Raw genomic sequence first — 15,911 nt, 5'->3', positions numbered from 1 at the left:
TTGGATCATTCAGAGATCCTCACTGAACTTCTGGAGAGAGTTTGCTGCACTGAAAGTAAAGGGGCTGAATAATTTTGCACGCCCAATTTTTCAGTTTTTGATTTGTTAAAAAAGTTTGAAATATCCAATAAATGTCGTTCCACTTCATGATTCCGTCCCACTTGTTGTTGATTCTTCACAAAAAAATACAGTTTTATATCTTTATGTTTGAAGCCTGAAATGTGGCAAAAGGTCGCAAAGTTCAAGGGGGCCGAATACTTTCGCAAGGCACTGTATCTAGTGAAACGCACAAAACAATAAAGAATGAACGAAGTCAATGAAGTGCTAACAGGCAACTAAACATAAACAAGATCCCACAAACACAGGTGGGAAAAAAAACGACTTAAATATGATCCCCAATTAGAGACAAAGATTACCAGCTGCCTCTAATTGGGAATCATACAAAACACCAACATAGAAAAAGAAACTAGAACACAACATAGACATAGAAATACTAGATCACCCCCTATTCACGCCCTGACCTACTATACCATAGAGAAACAATGGCTCTCTATGGTCAGGGCATAACAGGTACTGTATAAAACTGGTAATCCAAATCAAAGGTCATTAGATGCTGTATATTGCTAAATAGATGAGAGAAATTGATTGGTAGTTTGAAGGATTTACTGTTTCATTGATTTGCCAGAGGCAGAGATAATGGGGGAGAGAGAAAGAGAAAGAGAGAGACTCAGGAAGTCAACAGGGGAAGTTTAGTGGTTTCTTACGTCAACGCTTACTGCTGCTTGGTTGTGCCGGTGCAGAGTGAAGGTAAGGAATAGTTTAACTCTTTTTCTTACTCTTTCTCATTCTTGTTTATACCTCAAACTCACTCTGAAATTTGAGAGGAGTAACAGTAACGGTGTGTTAGGGGTGGAATGGTAGGGGTCAGGGGGATGGGGACGTGGTGGGGTCAGGCTCCAGAAGGTTCATGATCTACGACAGGCCTGCAGTCAGAATGACGTACAGTTCAATTGACGTCCGCTTTCATGAGAAGGCAAAAATAGCCACGAGATGCAGGGAGGAGAGGTGCTCTTATCAGTCACAGATAACAGCCAGAGCCATGGTTTGGGGTGTCAGGGTGACCATCAGCATAATCATACACATTTTGATACATATTGTGAAGCATCTGTAAACAAATTGTGATATGAATAATTTATTAACTGCACTGTAATTTGTGTCCTGTCTCCAGAGTTGGTGGTGTGTGGAGATTCCAAGGGAAACGTGGTTCAAGCAGCCACCAAACATCAACTCCTGGAGCAGCAAGAAACCTGTAAGAGCTCTCCTTTTTCCTCTGATGAAACTGAAGATTGATTTTCCCTAGGCACACAGTGACAGGATCAGTGTACTGTGACTCAACAACAGCACAATGATCTCAGCATCCCATGACAAAACTGTGGGACAGAAACACCAAGAAACAGGTTCATGACAACTCTTCAGTTTCCACACACTCAAATGATTTCATCGAGGAATGGATGAAAAGTCAGACCAATGCACTTTTTGTTTATATATGCTTACACTCCCTCTCTCTCTAACTCTGTACAGGTGTGTGTGTGGGTCCTGTTATGGTCTTGGATTTGAACCCACACTGCTCCAGTGAACTGGTGTGTGGCGATGCACTGGGCGAGCTCTACTTCCTCTCCTGGAGAGAATAACCACCCAGTGTACACACAGTCCATTGTATACACACACTGCTCCATATACATCCAATCATAATTAACTAACTCTCACACGGATATGTCAGTACTACTGTAATCGTATGCATATTCTCTCAGGCAGCTCCATCAATGTTATCTTCTACACACTATCTAATATGCATACTCTTTATATCTAATACTTCTACTTATATATGTACGTGCCTTAAAAACCCTAAGTGAAGAACCTCAATGTAAATCAGCTATAATGCATATTATTTTAAGTTTACATGAAACTAGATTATTGTCCTTGATCCCCAGCTGTGTCAAACAAGTTATATCCCTTTAATAAATACTATACCACATTTTCAGAATGGTTTCATTAGGTTGTGTGGATGACAACAGAGATGGCAATATTTTAAATGTTTCCTGACACCTGTGTTCAATTCTTTATAAAGGCATTATTAGACTCATAAGGAACCATAACTTTGAATAATGGTTGAATAAAGTGTTTTTGTATTTTATCGCAGTGTGTTGTGCATTATACATTTAAATAGTGCATTATAAATGCATATAACTTTTTATGCAGTTCTAACCATGTGAGCCACTGGACTTTAACGTATCATTTTTTTGTCGATAGATATGGCTGTCCTATACACTTTGGTATTTCACTTGCCAGTGCTAAACTCTGCCCATTTTGAAGGGCTTTTGCGGTCTCATATTTACGGTAATAAATACTTACGTCACAAGTTGAACGGAAGTGCGATTGCGCACGGATCTCCCTTTTGAACATTGTTGGAATTGATCAACATCTATTGCTTCAATCGATCACTTAACAAATGCCAAATTGGGCAAATAACATTTACCATAGTGTGAGAAATTGAAATTAACGGATTGTTTATTGCACATTGGCTCGAGATTTGTAGACTATTTACTTAATCAAAGAGAATACTGGCTGAACAAGATGGCCAGCTGCAATTTTCAGGCGCAGTTGGTCTCCTTAATGGAGGTTTTAGCTAAAGCAGCTGTAGCAGAAATAAACCAACGTGTAGATGATAGCTGTGCTGTTATACGTTTGGAAATGACCCAAAGCCAGCGAGATATTGATTTACTGAAAAGGAAGTGTCAAGTGATGGAGAGCGAGCTGAAGAAAACACAACGAGTCAGGAGAAAAGGTAGTTGATGACGTCTTATTCATGGTCATTTGATTGCTAGCACATTCAATAGACCAGGGATGGGCAACTAGCGGGGTCTCAATTTACTGTTGAAGAGTTAGAATAGTAGAATATACAAGGTGAAATTGAGTTGTGCATCAGCAGTCACTCAATCAGCCCAGGTCAGCTAACATTTTTTGAGACTGGTAAATTAGTCTAGCCAGCAACTTACAAAAGAAGATTGCAGTTTTGAAACTGCAGTAAAAGTGCAGTAACTGCTGTCAACTGTGGTATTTTGTGTGCAGTAATTGCAGAATAACTGCAGTTGAACTGCAAAATTACTGCAGTAAAAAAAAGTGCTATTTTGTTCACAGCATTTGCAGCATACTGCAGTTATACCGCATTCTAACTACAGTTATACTGCACTCTGACTGCAATCTTTTTCCATAAGAGCCTGTCTAAACTTGTAGTAATCATGGTTGAATTACCGATGGAATCTGCATTGATTTTTGTTAGTCACTCTCGCTCATATATCATATTAAAAACTGCAAACATTTCTCTCCACCCTATGGCAAAAAAATTTTATTTTTATTTATTTCACCTTTATTTAACCAGGTAGGCTATTTACAAATGCGCCCTGGCCAAGAAAAAGCAAAGCAGTGCGACACATACAACAACACAGAGTTACACATGGAATAAACAAACATACAGTCAATAATACAATAGAAAAAATATATATACAGTGTGTGCAAATGAGGTAGGATAAGGGAGGTAAGGCAAGAAATAGGCCAGGGTGGCAAAAATAATTACAATATAGCAATTAAACACTGGAGTGATAGATGTGCAGTAGAGATACTGGGGTGCAAAGGAGCCAAATAAATAACAGTTTGGGGATGAGGTAGTTGGATGGGCTATTTACAGATGGGCTATGTGCATGTGCAGTGATCTTTGAGCTGCTCTGACAGCTGGTGCTTAAAGTTATTGAGGGAGATATGAGTTTCCAGCTTCAGTGATTTTTGCAGTTCGTTCCAGTCATTGGCAGCAGAGAACTGAAAGGAAAGGCGGCCAAAGTAGGAATTGGCTTTGGGGGTGACCAGTAAAATATACCTGCTGGAGCGCATGCTACAAGTGGGTGCTGCTATGGTGACCAGTGAGCTGAGATAAGGTGGGGCTTTACCTAGCAAAGACTTATAGATGACCTGGAGCCAGTGGGTTTGGTGACGAATATGAAGCGAGGGCCAGCCAACGAGAGCGTACAGGTCGCAGTAATGGGTAGTATATGGGCTTTGGTGACAAAACGATGGCACTGTGATAGACTGCATCCAATTTGTTGAGTAGAGTGTTGGAGGCTATTTTGTAAATGACATCGCCGAAGTCGAGGATCGGTAGGATGGTCAGTTTTACAAGGTATGTTTGGCAGCATGAGTGAAGGATGCTTTGTTGCGAAATAGGAAGCCAATTCCACATTTTATTTTGGATTGGAGATCCTTAATGTGAGTCTGGAAGGAGAGTTTACAGTCTAACCAGACACCTAGGTATTTGTAGTTGTCCACATATTCTAAGTCAGAACCGTCCGGAGTAATGATGCTGGACGGGCGGGCAGGTGTAGGCAGCGATCGGTTGAAGAGCATGGAGGCCACGGGAGGAGAGTTGTGTGGCATTGAAGCTCGTCTGGAGGTTAGTTAACACAGTGTCCAAAGAAGGGCCAGAAGTATACAGAATGGTGTCATCTGCGTAGAGGTGGATCAGGGAATCAATCACCAGTAGCAAGAGTGACATCGTTGATTTGTACAGAGAAGAGAGTTGGCCCGAGAATTGAACCCTGTGGCACTCCCATAGAGACTGCCAGAGGTCCGGACAACAGGCCCTCCGATTTGACACATTGAACTCTGTCTGAGAAGTAGTTGGTGAACTAGGCGAGGCAGTCATTTGAGAAACCAAGGCTGCTAAGTCTGCTGATAAGAATGTGGTGATTGACAGAGTCGAAAGCCTTGGCCAGGTTGATGAATACAGCTGCACAGTACTGTCTCTTATCGATGGCGGTTATGATATCGTTTAGGACCTTGTGTGGCTGAGGTGCACCCATGACCAGCTCAGAAACCAGATTGCATAGAGGAGAAGTTACGGTGGGATTCGAAATGGTCGGTGATCTGTTTGTTAAATTTGGCTTTCGAAGACCTTAGAAAGGCATGGTAGGATAGATATAGGTCTGTAGCAGTTTGGTTCTAGAGTGTCACCCCCTGTGAAGAGGGGGATGACCGCGGAAGCTTTTCAATCTTTGGGGATCTCAGACAATACGAAAGAGAGGTTGAACAGGCTAGTAATAGGGGTTGCAGCAATTTCGGCAGATCATTTTAGAAAGAGAGGGTCCAGATTGTCTAGCCCAGCTGATTTGTAGGGGTCCAGATTTTGCAGCTCTCTCAGAACATCAGCTATCTGGATTTGGGTGAAGGATAAATGGGGGAGGCTTGGGCAAGTTGCTGTGGGAGGTGCAGGGCTGTTGACTGGGTTAGGGGTAGCCGGGTAGAAAGCATGGCCAGCAGTAGAAAAATGCTTATTGAAATTCTCAATTATCGTGGATTTATCGGTGGTGACAGTGTTTCCTAGCCTCAGTGCAGTGGGCAGCTGGGAGGAGGTGATAGATGGAAATGTTAAATATTGTGGTCTATTCACGAAGCTGTCTGCCACCTGAGGTGCATTTATGTAGCAAGATACCTGCCAAAAGGTTGAACGTAAGTATCATTAAGATCATAATAAAATCAATATGTAAATTGTTAGTATCGTAAGAAAATTCATGCCTGAAACATAATGCATAGCACTAACATTTTAGGCTTGAACAAATGTTGTGATGCAAAAATACTAGCAAAATGCATAGCACTCAGAATTAAAAGGATTTTACCAGGTATTGTTCATCCTGATCAGACAGGTTTTTTACATGGACGATACATTGGAGATAATATACGACAACTACTAGAAATAATAGAACATCATGAAACATATAAGAAGCCAGGAATGGTATTTATAGCAGATTTTGAAAAGGCATTTGATAAAGTAAGACAGGATTTTATTTATAAATGCCTGAATTCTTTCAATTTTGGTAATTCTCTTATACACTGCTCAAAAAAATAAAGGGAACACTAAAATAACACATCCTAGATCTGAATGAATGAAATATTCTTATTAAATACTTTTTTCTTTACATAGTTGAATGTGCTGACAACAAAATCACACAAAAATTATCAATGTAAATCAAATTTATCAACCCATGGAGGTCTGGATTTGGAGTCACACTCAAAATTAAAGTGGAAAACCACACTACAGGCTGATCCAACTTTGATGCAATGTCCTTAAAACAAGTCAAAATGAGGCTCAGTAGTGTGTGTGGCCTCCACGTGCCTGTATGACCTCCTTACAACACCTGGGCATGCTCCTGGTGAGGTGGCGGATGGTCTCCTGAGGGATCTCCTCCCAGATCTGGACTAAAGCATCCGCCAACTCCTGGACAGTCTGTGGTGCAACGTGGCGGATGGAGCGAGACATGATGTCCCAGATGTGCTCAATTGGATTCAGGTCTGGGGAACGGGCGGGCCAGTCCATAGCATCAATGCCTTCCTCTTGCAGGAACTGCTGACACACTCCAGCCACATGAGGTCTAGCATTGTCTTGCATTAGGAGGAACCCAGGGCCAACCGCACCAGCAAATGGTCTCACACGGGGTCTGAGGATCTCATATCTGTACCTAATGGCAGTCAGGCTACCTCTGGCGAGCACATGGAGCACAAAGAAATGCCACCCCACACCATGACTGACCCACCGCCAAACCAGTCATGCTGGAGGATGTTGCAGGCAGCAGAACGTTCTCCACGGCGTCTCCAGACTCTGTCACGTCTGTCACATGTGCTCAGTGTGAACCTGCTTTCATATGTGAAGAGCACAGGGCGCCAGGGGCGAATTTGCCAATCTTGGTGTTCTCTGGCAAATGCCAAACGTCCTGCACGGTGTTGGGCTGTAAGCACAACCCCCACCTCTGGACGTCGGGCCCTCATACCACCCTCATGGAGTCTGTTTCTGACCGTTTGAGCAGACACATGCACATTTGTGGCCTGCTGGAGGTCATTTTTCAGGGCTCTGGCAGTGCTCCTCCTGCTCTTCCTTGCACAAATGCGGAGGTAGCGGTACTGCTGCTGGGTTGTTGCCCTCCTACGGCCTCCTCCACGTCTCCTGATGTACTGGCATGTGTCCTGGTAGCGCCTACATGCTCTGGACACTGCGCTGACAGACACCGCAAACCTTCTTGCCACAGCTCGCATTGATGTGCCATCCTGCATGAGCTGCACTACCTGAGCCACTTGTGTGGGTTGTAAACTCCGTCTCATGCTACCACTACAGTGAAAGCACCGCCAGCATTCAAAAGTGACCAAAACATCAGCCAGGAAGCATAGGAACTAAGAAGTGGTCTGTGGTCACCACCTGCAGAACCACTCCTTAATTGGGGGTGTCTTGCTAATTGCCTATAATTTCCACCTGTTGTCTATTCCATTTGCACAACAGCACGTGAAATGTATTGTCAATCAGTGTTGCTTCCTAAGTGGACAGTTTGATTTCACAGAAGTGTGATTGACTTGGAGTTACGTCGTGTTGTTTAAGTGTTCCCTTAATTTTTTTGAGCAGTGTAAATAAAATGGGTAAAAATAATGTATAGCAACCCCAGGTGTAAAATAGTAAATAACGGCTCCTTCTCAGAGAGTTTTGAATTGTCAAGAGGAGTTAAACAAGGGTGTTCACTGTCACCATATCTATTCGTTATGGCCATCAAAATGCTAGCTATTAAAATCAGATCCAATAACAATATTAGAGGATTAGAAATCCAAGGCTTAAACAAAGGTGTCCATGTATGCCGATGACTCAAGTCTTATGTTAAGTCCGCAAGCTAGATCCCTGCAATGTCTCATTAAAATCTAGATAACTTTTCTGTACTCTCTGGACTAAAACCTATTGGACCCTTAAAAAATACAACTTTTACATTACCCTGCAGTTTACCTATAAAATGGGCTGATGGTGAAGTAGACATACTTGGTATTCATATCACAAAATATGTAAATAAGCTCTCCACAATGAATTTCAATAGAAAACTTGTAAAAATAGACAAGATCCTGCAACCATGGAGAGGTAAATACCTGTCTATATATGGAAAAATTGGCCTGATTAACTCCTTAATCATATCTGTTTACTCACTCACTTTTGGCGCTGCCTAGTCCTGATGATTCGTTTTTCAAATCATATGAGCAAAATGTTTTTGCTTTATCTGGGACGCTAAAACAGACAAAATAAAACAAGCCTATCTATATAATGAATATGAATTGGGTGGGTTGAGATTATTAAATATAAAAGCACTAAACCTCCCTCTAAAAGCTTCACTCATTCAAAAGTTTTATTTGAACCCTAAATGGTTCTCAAGTAGATTAATAAGAAAACTCATCCATTGTTTAAAAATTGCCTTTTTGCCTTTGTGCAGTTTGCCATGTCTCATTTTCGATTAATTGAAAATTATACTTTTTTCAAAGTATCTGTCTTTTTCAAACAAGATTTGCAGAGCTGGCTACAATTTCAATTTCATCCCCCTGAAACAATAGAACAAATATTACAACAAATATTATGGCTGAATTAAATGTGCCGGTTGATTAAATACCTGTCTTTATGGGAAAGATGTTTGAAAGGGGTATTTTGTTCTTAAATGATATTGTAAATTGGAATGGTGGAGTTATGTCCTTCATGGAGTTATCAGAATTGTACGGGAAGGTCAGCTCAATCCAAGAGTACAACCAATTGATTACAGCATTACCCCAAAAATGGAGGAGGCGGGTGGCAGCGGGAGGAGGTAGGAAAATGGTCTGTCTGCCCAATATAAAGGATCAAAACTGGCGGAGGAATAAAAATAGCATAAATAGGAAAGTATACCAGTTTCTTTTGAGGACCAGGATGTTGACAACTGTGCCATACAGATTGCAAAATAGTTGGGAAGAGATTTTTGATGTACCGATTCCATGGTACAGGGTGTATGAGTTGATATATAAAACAACGCAAGATTCAAAACTTTGTGCTTTTCAGCTAAAATTATTACATAGAATTCTTGCCAACAACAAAATGTTGAATATTTGGGTCATAAAATCATTGAAGCTCTGCAGATTCTGTTGTGAGGACACAGAATCAATAGACCATTTATTTTGGTATTGCCCTCAGGTAGCCTGTTTCTGGTCTCAGGTTCAGGAATGGCTGAAAATACCTAGCATTGATCTACAATTGACCCTAGAAATAGTACTGTTAGGCGATCTGGAGAGACCGGGTCAGTCAATTAATAATATACTAATACTCTTAGTAAAAGTATTTATCTTCAACACGCAATCTGTAGATTCTATTCGATTAGATAGATTGAAATTGTACGTTAAACATCATAGCATAGTTGAAAGATATGTGATGCGTAGAAACACGAAGTGGGTGGCCAGCAGAGATAGATGGGATGGGCTGAGGGAAGCTGAGGGTTGGGATGGGATGGGCTGAGGGAAGCTGAGGGTGACCAGCAGAGATAGCTGGGATGGGCTGAGGGAAGCTGAGGAATTGGAGACAAGTGGGAGTGGAGTTGCTGTGAGTTGCTGTGTGAGAGAGAGGATGATGGTCAAAAGATAAAGTAAAAATAAAACATAATAAAAGTACATTTGAATGACACTAAGTGGCAGTGTTTTTACAACTAATGCCGGGTTTGCCTGAGGCTGATGCCTTGTAGGTGTTTGTACACATGCATATACACACACTCTCATTCAAATAAACACATACAAGAACACACACATACATGTAATAGTGCCAGACATGCACACAAACATATACATTTGCCATTGCTGTTATGATTTCAGTTGTCCTTGATGCCCTTTGTTTTAAATGTTCTTGGGGGTGTGGAATGAAATTAATTTAAAAAAAAATATTCCGGGGGGGGGGGGGGGGGGGGGCTGTGGGAGGGGTCTTGAATGGTTGAGGGACAGCTATTGGGGAACTGTGGGGGGGGGATCTTGAAGGGTTCGGGTTTCACAAGATTGTGATCATGAAAAAGGAAACTATGACATATATTTTATATCACTATTATGCACACGCACCCTCACACATAAGGATGGCTCTGTTGTGGAAAGACTGATACATGTTTGATAGTGTCTTGATGCTGTATTGTTTGTCCTTCATGTTCTAATACTTTAATGTTACCCCTTCCTTGTGTTTTTTGTAATAAATCAAAATAAAAAATGTAATCTTGTGTTGCAATTCTGATGTACAATAATACCTTTCAGCGTTTTGGCAGTTTCATCTCACCAACAAAAAAACATACAAACGGCTTGTGAGGAGTGCTTGGTGAACAAGCACAACACAGTATTTAAAAAAACCCAGTTAAAAGTCTCCATTCTCTTTTACTCCTCAGTTGAGTTTACTTCACATTTAGGTAGCCAATGTAATGGATTTGTTTGCCAGGGCAAGTTTAGATAGCACTAGCTGTATTATGACGTTTCAGTTCGCTAGGTGTATACAGTGGGGCAAAAAATTATTTAGTCAGCCACCAATTGTGCAAGTTCTCCCACTTAAAAAGATGAGAGAGATGCCATTAATACAGGTAATACATTTTCATCATAGGTACACTTCAACTATGACAGACAAAATGAGAAAAAAAATCCAGAAAATCACATTGTAGGATTTTTTAAGGAATTTATTTGCAAATTATGGTGGAAAATAAGTCTTTGGTCAATAACAAACAAGCAAGATTTCTGGCTCTCACAGACCTGTAACTTCTTCTTTAAGAGGCTGCTTTGTCCTCCACTCGTTACCTGTATTAATGGCATCTGTTTGAACTTGTTATCAGAATAAAAGACACCTGTCCTCAACCTCAAACAGTCACACTCCAAACTCCACTATGGCCAAGACCAAAGAGCTGTCAAAGGACACCAGAAACAAAATTGTAGACCTGCACCATGCTGGGAAGACTAAATCTGCAATAGGTAAGCACACTGATAATCTCCCTCGATCTGGGGCTCCACGCAATCTCATCCCGTGGGGTCAAAATGATCACAAGAACGGTGAGCAAAAATCCTAGAACCACACTGGGGGACCTAGTGAATGACCTGCAGAGAGCTGGGACAAAAGTAACAAAGCCTACCATCAGTAACACACTACGCCGCCAGGGACTCAAATCCTGCAGTGCCAGACGTGTCCCCCTGCTTAAGCCAGTACATGTCCAGGCCCGTCTGAAAATCTTTAGAGGGTGTTGAAAGTCCGTGTTGCCCAGCAACAGCCCCAAAACATCACTGCTCTAGAGGAGATCTGCATGGAGGAATGGGCCAAAATACCAGCAACAGTGAGTGAAAACCTTGTGAAGACTTACAGAAAATGTTTGACCTCTGTCATTGCCAACAAAGGGTATATAACAAAGTATTGAGATCAACTTTTGTTATTGACCAAATACTTATTTTCCACCATAATTTACAAATAAATTCATAAAAAATCCTACAATGTGATTTTCTGGATTTTTTTTTCTAATTTTGTCTGTCATAGTTGAAGTGTACCTATGATGAAAATGTATTACCTGTATTAATGGCATCTCTCTCATCTTTTTAAGTGGGAGAACTTGCACAATTGGTGGCTGACTAAATAATTTTTTGCCCCACTGTATACACCTAGCGAACTGAAACGTCATAATACAGCTAGTGCTATCTAAACTTGCCCTGGCAAACAAATCCATTACATTGGCTACCTAAATGTGAAGTAAACTCAACTGAGGAGTAAAAGAGAATGGAGACTTTTAACTGGGTTTTTTTAAATACTGTGTTGTGCTTGTTCACCAAGCACTCCTCACAAGCCGTTTGTATGTTTTTTTGTTGGTGAGATGAAACTGCCAAAACGCTGAAAGGTATTATTGTACATCAGAATTGCAACACAAGATTACATTTTTTTTTTTTTTTTATTACAAAAAACACAAGGAAGGGGTAACATTAAAGTATTAGAACATGAAGGACAAACAATACAGCATCAAGACACTATCAAACATGTATCAGTCTTTCCACAACAGAGCCATCCTTATGTGTGAGGGTGCGTGTGCATAATTAATAATTAATAATTACAGGCCTCTCTCATCTTTTTAAGTGGGAGAACTTGCACAATTGGTGGCTGACTAAATACTTTTTTGCCCCACTGTATCTACAGCATGGGTATACCTCTGGCTGACGTTGACCATGAATGCACCCTATCAAAATATGAGTAATTCAATATTGCACCATCGCATTCTCTGGGTTCTGTCTGCAATCATAACATTTTGTATCTACCAGGAATAATGAATCATAACCATTAGTTGTGAGGCCGTTGGTAAAATTGAATAAAGGCAGAGTCAGGCGCAGGACACAGTTCTGAGTAATAATCCACGATTTACTCAATAAATGGTAAGATTCCAACAAGGAACATATACAATAAACTAAAGCACAAACAACGAGAACCCACATGACAAACAATAACGCACAAAACAGAGAAGGAAATCAGAGGGTTAAATAATGAACATAATTAATGGAATGGAAACCAGGTGTGTAAATAATCAAGACAAAACAAAAATGAAACATGGATCGGTGGTGTCTAGCAAGGTGAGGATGTGTTGTAGCTGAGGCGGTGTGTGAAAACAATCGGGTGCAACTTTGCTAAACTGCGCATAGTAAGTGTATCTTTCGTAGTTGAAAGATTCTTTCTCGCTTATAAAAGTTAAGTTCTGAAGGTTTCCAAAACCGTATGGCAAGTGAGGCATATTTGCGTAGACAGTGTGTTGGGACGGAATTGTAGTTCATATGGAGCCAGCTGTGGTTCGTCCCATCAGCTGAGAACCCAAAAGGGGGACTGGCTGTAAACTGGCTATGCCCCCTTGGGTTCTCGAGAGCTATTTGATTGCACCATGGAACAACTGGGGACAAAAATGTGTGATTATCCCTGATATTTCATTGAATACAATTATTTTCCAGGTTTTTACCCCATGGCATCAGAGAGATCTTCATATCCAGTCAAGATTGTTTTGAACAGGCAGAGGAGTAGCTCACAGTGCAGAGACGAAGAGCTGGCTGTTGAAGAAGACTCTCAACCCCAGGTGTGATACATCACATTTTACATCTATGATCAATTCTGATATTGGATTATCAAGAGATGTTATTGCTTTTGTGTGATTCATGAGCATGAAAAGGGTTAGATATGCTGTGTGTCCAGAGTAATAACCTCAGTCCCTGTTACAGCCTACAGATGTGGAGCAGAGAGTGGAGACTGAACCCATACTGATCAAAGATGAGGAGACAGCAGAGGATGTGTGGAAGACTGACCCTCATGAAGAGCTCAGGATCACTGGAGAGGGTGGGTGTGACCATAAGGGGTACTGCTCAGTCTGTCTATGGAAGACTGTGTGAGGGTGGTGGTATGCACATTCCAAATCGCTGCATTGGGGTTGGGTGTTTTATGTTCTGGCATATGTAGTGCATGGACACACAGTCCGTTCAAAAGCAGTTGTGTTTTGCAACTGTTATGGGTCTTTTATAATGTTTAATTTATGTTGATCCCCAAATCTTTAGAGTCTGGTTCCAAGCCTGGGAAACCACCATCCTTTGAGCAACGGCTCTGTGGTGAGGACTTCATCACACAACCCAGCATATCTCCCAGAGACTCAGTGGAACATTACCCCAATTCTGATCGTCCAGAGGAACCAGGAACACCCCGGCTCGCATCTACAGAGGTATTCAGTACAGAGCAGCACCGGCCAGACGAGGACGACGACTCATTAGACCTAGTGATGGTGAAGGATGAGAAAGAGGAGGAGTTAGATCAGACCACGGTCCTGACAGGATCTGACCAGTTTGTCATGGATGAGACTGATGGGCAGCTGTGGACCTCTGTGGGTCCAGGCAGAGACACTGACCCTGATGGCCACCCAGATTTCTCCTTTCATTCCACAGAAGAGTACTCTCAGAATATCTCAATGGTCCCATCTCATAGTGGGCTGCCATCTGTTCCTACTATGACAGGTGAAGTAGGGCCATCGCTTCACTCTTCTATATGGAAACCACATGCTAACATGTTCAGTGCAGCAAAACACATGACAAGACATGTCAGGACATTGGCTAATGAGACTAGACAACAGATGCCAGAGGGACAGAGCAGTGAGATGCTGAACTCAAGTAATGAAGGAAATAGTTTAGCTCTACAGCCAAGGCAGCATCAATACAGGGCTTCAGAAGCAACAGTGAGATTGAGTGAGTGCACGACAGGGTCAAACATGGCCACCACCTCCACCTTCTCTGGATACAGCCTGAGTCACAGTAGTTTTAACATGGTGAAGAGAATGAGGACTCAGTGGAGATCAGGTGGCACCACCGAGAGGCGTTTCAGCTGCACCTTCTGTGGTAAGAGCTTCCAGCGTTTCAGCGAGCTCAAAGTACACCTCCGGAGTCACACCGGAGAGAAACCGTACACCTGTGAACAGTGTGGCAGGAGTTTTACCCAGCAGTGCAACTTGATCAGACATGCTCTGGTCCACACCGGGGAGAAGCCCTACAAGTGCACACAGTGTGGGAAATGCTTCACCCAGCGCTCCAAAATGAAGTCACATCAAAGAACTCACATAGGGGAGAGTCCAGTGTCTCAATACGGGGCACCCACATACCCTGCGGATCCACAAACAAGTTTAATGTTGCCTCAGAACAGATGGAACAAATAGTTCATAATATCATTTCATCACACTTTCTATGTGAAAATGTGGTACAGAAAGTATTTTGAGACATGTTGATAAGCTTTTTCTTCCAATTGATTTGTGAAAGGATTTTCATGTTTGACTCTTGTCTGCTCCTCGTTTTCATTTTAACAACTTATTTACAACTGGTAACAATGTGTATTTCTACCACAAAATCATAAAACCATATTCTATTCAATCAAACTGATTTAATGAACGAGTCAATCTGTGCTTTTAGATCAATAATACAGTGCCTTTGGAAAGTATTCAGACCCCTTGACTTTTTCCACATTTTGTTAGGTTACAGCCTTCTTCTAAAATTGATTACATTTTTAAAAAATCTCAGCAATCTACACAAAATACCCCATAATGACAAAGTGAAAACAGATTTTTAGATTTTGCGAAGTAAAATAAAAAATAAAAACAGATACCTTATTTTTTATAAGTATTCAGACCTTTTTCTATGTTACTCGAAATTGAGCTCAAGTACATCCTGTTTCCATTGACCATCCTTGAGATGTTTCCACCACTTCATTGGATTTCACCTGTGGTAAATTCAATTGATTGGACATGATTTGGAAAGGCACACACCTGTCTATATGTCCACAGTGGACAGTGCATGCCAGTGCAATAACCAAGCCACGAGGTTGAAGGAATTGTCCGTAGAGCTCCGAGACAGGATTGTGTCGAGGCATAGATCTGGGGAAGGGTACCAAAACATTTCTAAAGCATTGAAGGTGCCCAAGAACACACTGGCCTCCATCATTCTTAAATGGAAGAAGTTTGGAACCACCAAGACTCTTCCTAGAGCTTGCCGCCCAGCCAAAGGGAGGTGACCAAGAACCTGATAGTCACTCAGAGTTCTAGAGTTCCTCTGTGGAGATGGGAGAACCTTCCAGAAGGACAACCATCTCTGCAGCACTCCACCAATCAGGCCTTTATGGTAGAGTGGCCAGACGGAAGCCACTCCTCAGTAAAAGGCACATGACAGCCCGCTTGGAGTTTGGCAAAAGGCACCTAAAGACTCTCAGACCATGAGAAACAAGATTCTCTCGTCTGATGGAACCAAGATTGAACTCTTTGGCCTGAATGCCAAGTGTGACATCTGGAGTAAACCTGGAACCATCCCTATGGTGAAGCATGGTGGTGGCAGCATGCTGTGGGGATGATTTTCAGCAACAGGGACTGGGAGACTAGTCAGGATTGAGGCAAAGATGAACGGAGCAAAGTACAGAGAGATCCTTGATGAAAACCTGCTCCAGAGCGCTCGGGACCTCAGACTGGGGTGAAGGGTCAACTTATATTAGGACA

The 15,911-nt window shown here is 41.8% G+C and overlaps 1 protein-coding gene and 1 long non-coding RNA gene across 2 annotated transcripts; both read left to right on the top strand.

Moving 5' to 3' along the window:
- The first annotated feature begins 762 nt into the window (after nucleotides 1–762).
- Nucleotides 763–2,035, top strand: LOC110530560. Its single transcript, XR_002474547.2, has 3 exons — nucleotides 763–807; nucleotides 1,229–1,457; nucleotides 1,582–2,035. It is a non-coding gene; the product is annotated as an uncharacterized LOC110530560 (long non-coding RNA).
- A 382-nt stretch (nucleotides 2,036–2,417) lies between these two features.
- On the top strand, nucleotides 2,418–14,963 carry LOC110530552 (zinc finger protein 135). The gene is made up of 4 exons (XM_021613733.2): nucleotides 2,418–2,845; nucleotides 12,853–12,974; nucleotides 13,117–13,231; nucleotides 13,447–14,963. Exons 1-4 carry the CDS (start codon nucleotides 2,635–2,637, stop codon nucleotides 14,586–14,588), a joined length of 1,590 nt encoding a protein of 529 aa, XP_021469408.2. The 5' UTR covers nucleotides 2,418–2,634; the 3' UTR covers nucleotides 14,589–14,963.
- The last annotated feature ends 948 nt before the right edge of the window (nucleotides 14,964–15,911 follow it).

The sequence above is a fragment of the Oncorhynchus mykiss genome, chromosome 8, assembly GCF_013265735.2.
Source record: "Oncorhynchus mykiss isolate Arlee chromosome 8, USDA_OmykA_1.1, whole genome shotgun sequence".
NCBI lineage: Eukaryota > Metazoa > Chordata > Actinopteri > Salmoniformes > Salmonidae > Oncorhynchus > Oncorhynchus mykiss.
The sequence above is the reverse complement of the archived record's forward strand: the minus strand, read 5'-3'. Positions and strand labels throughout refer to the sequence as shown.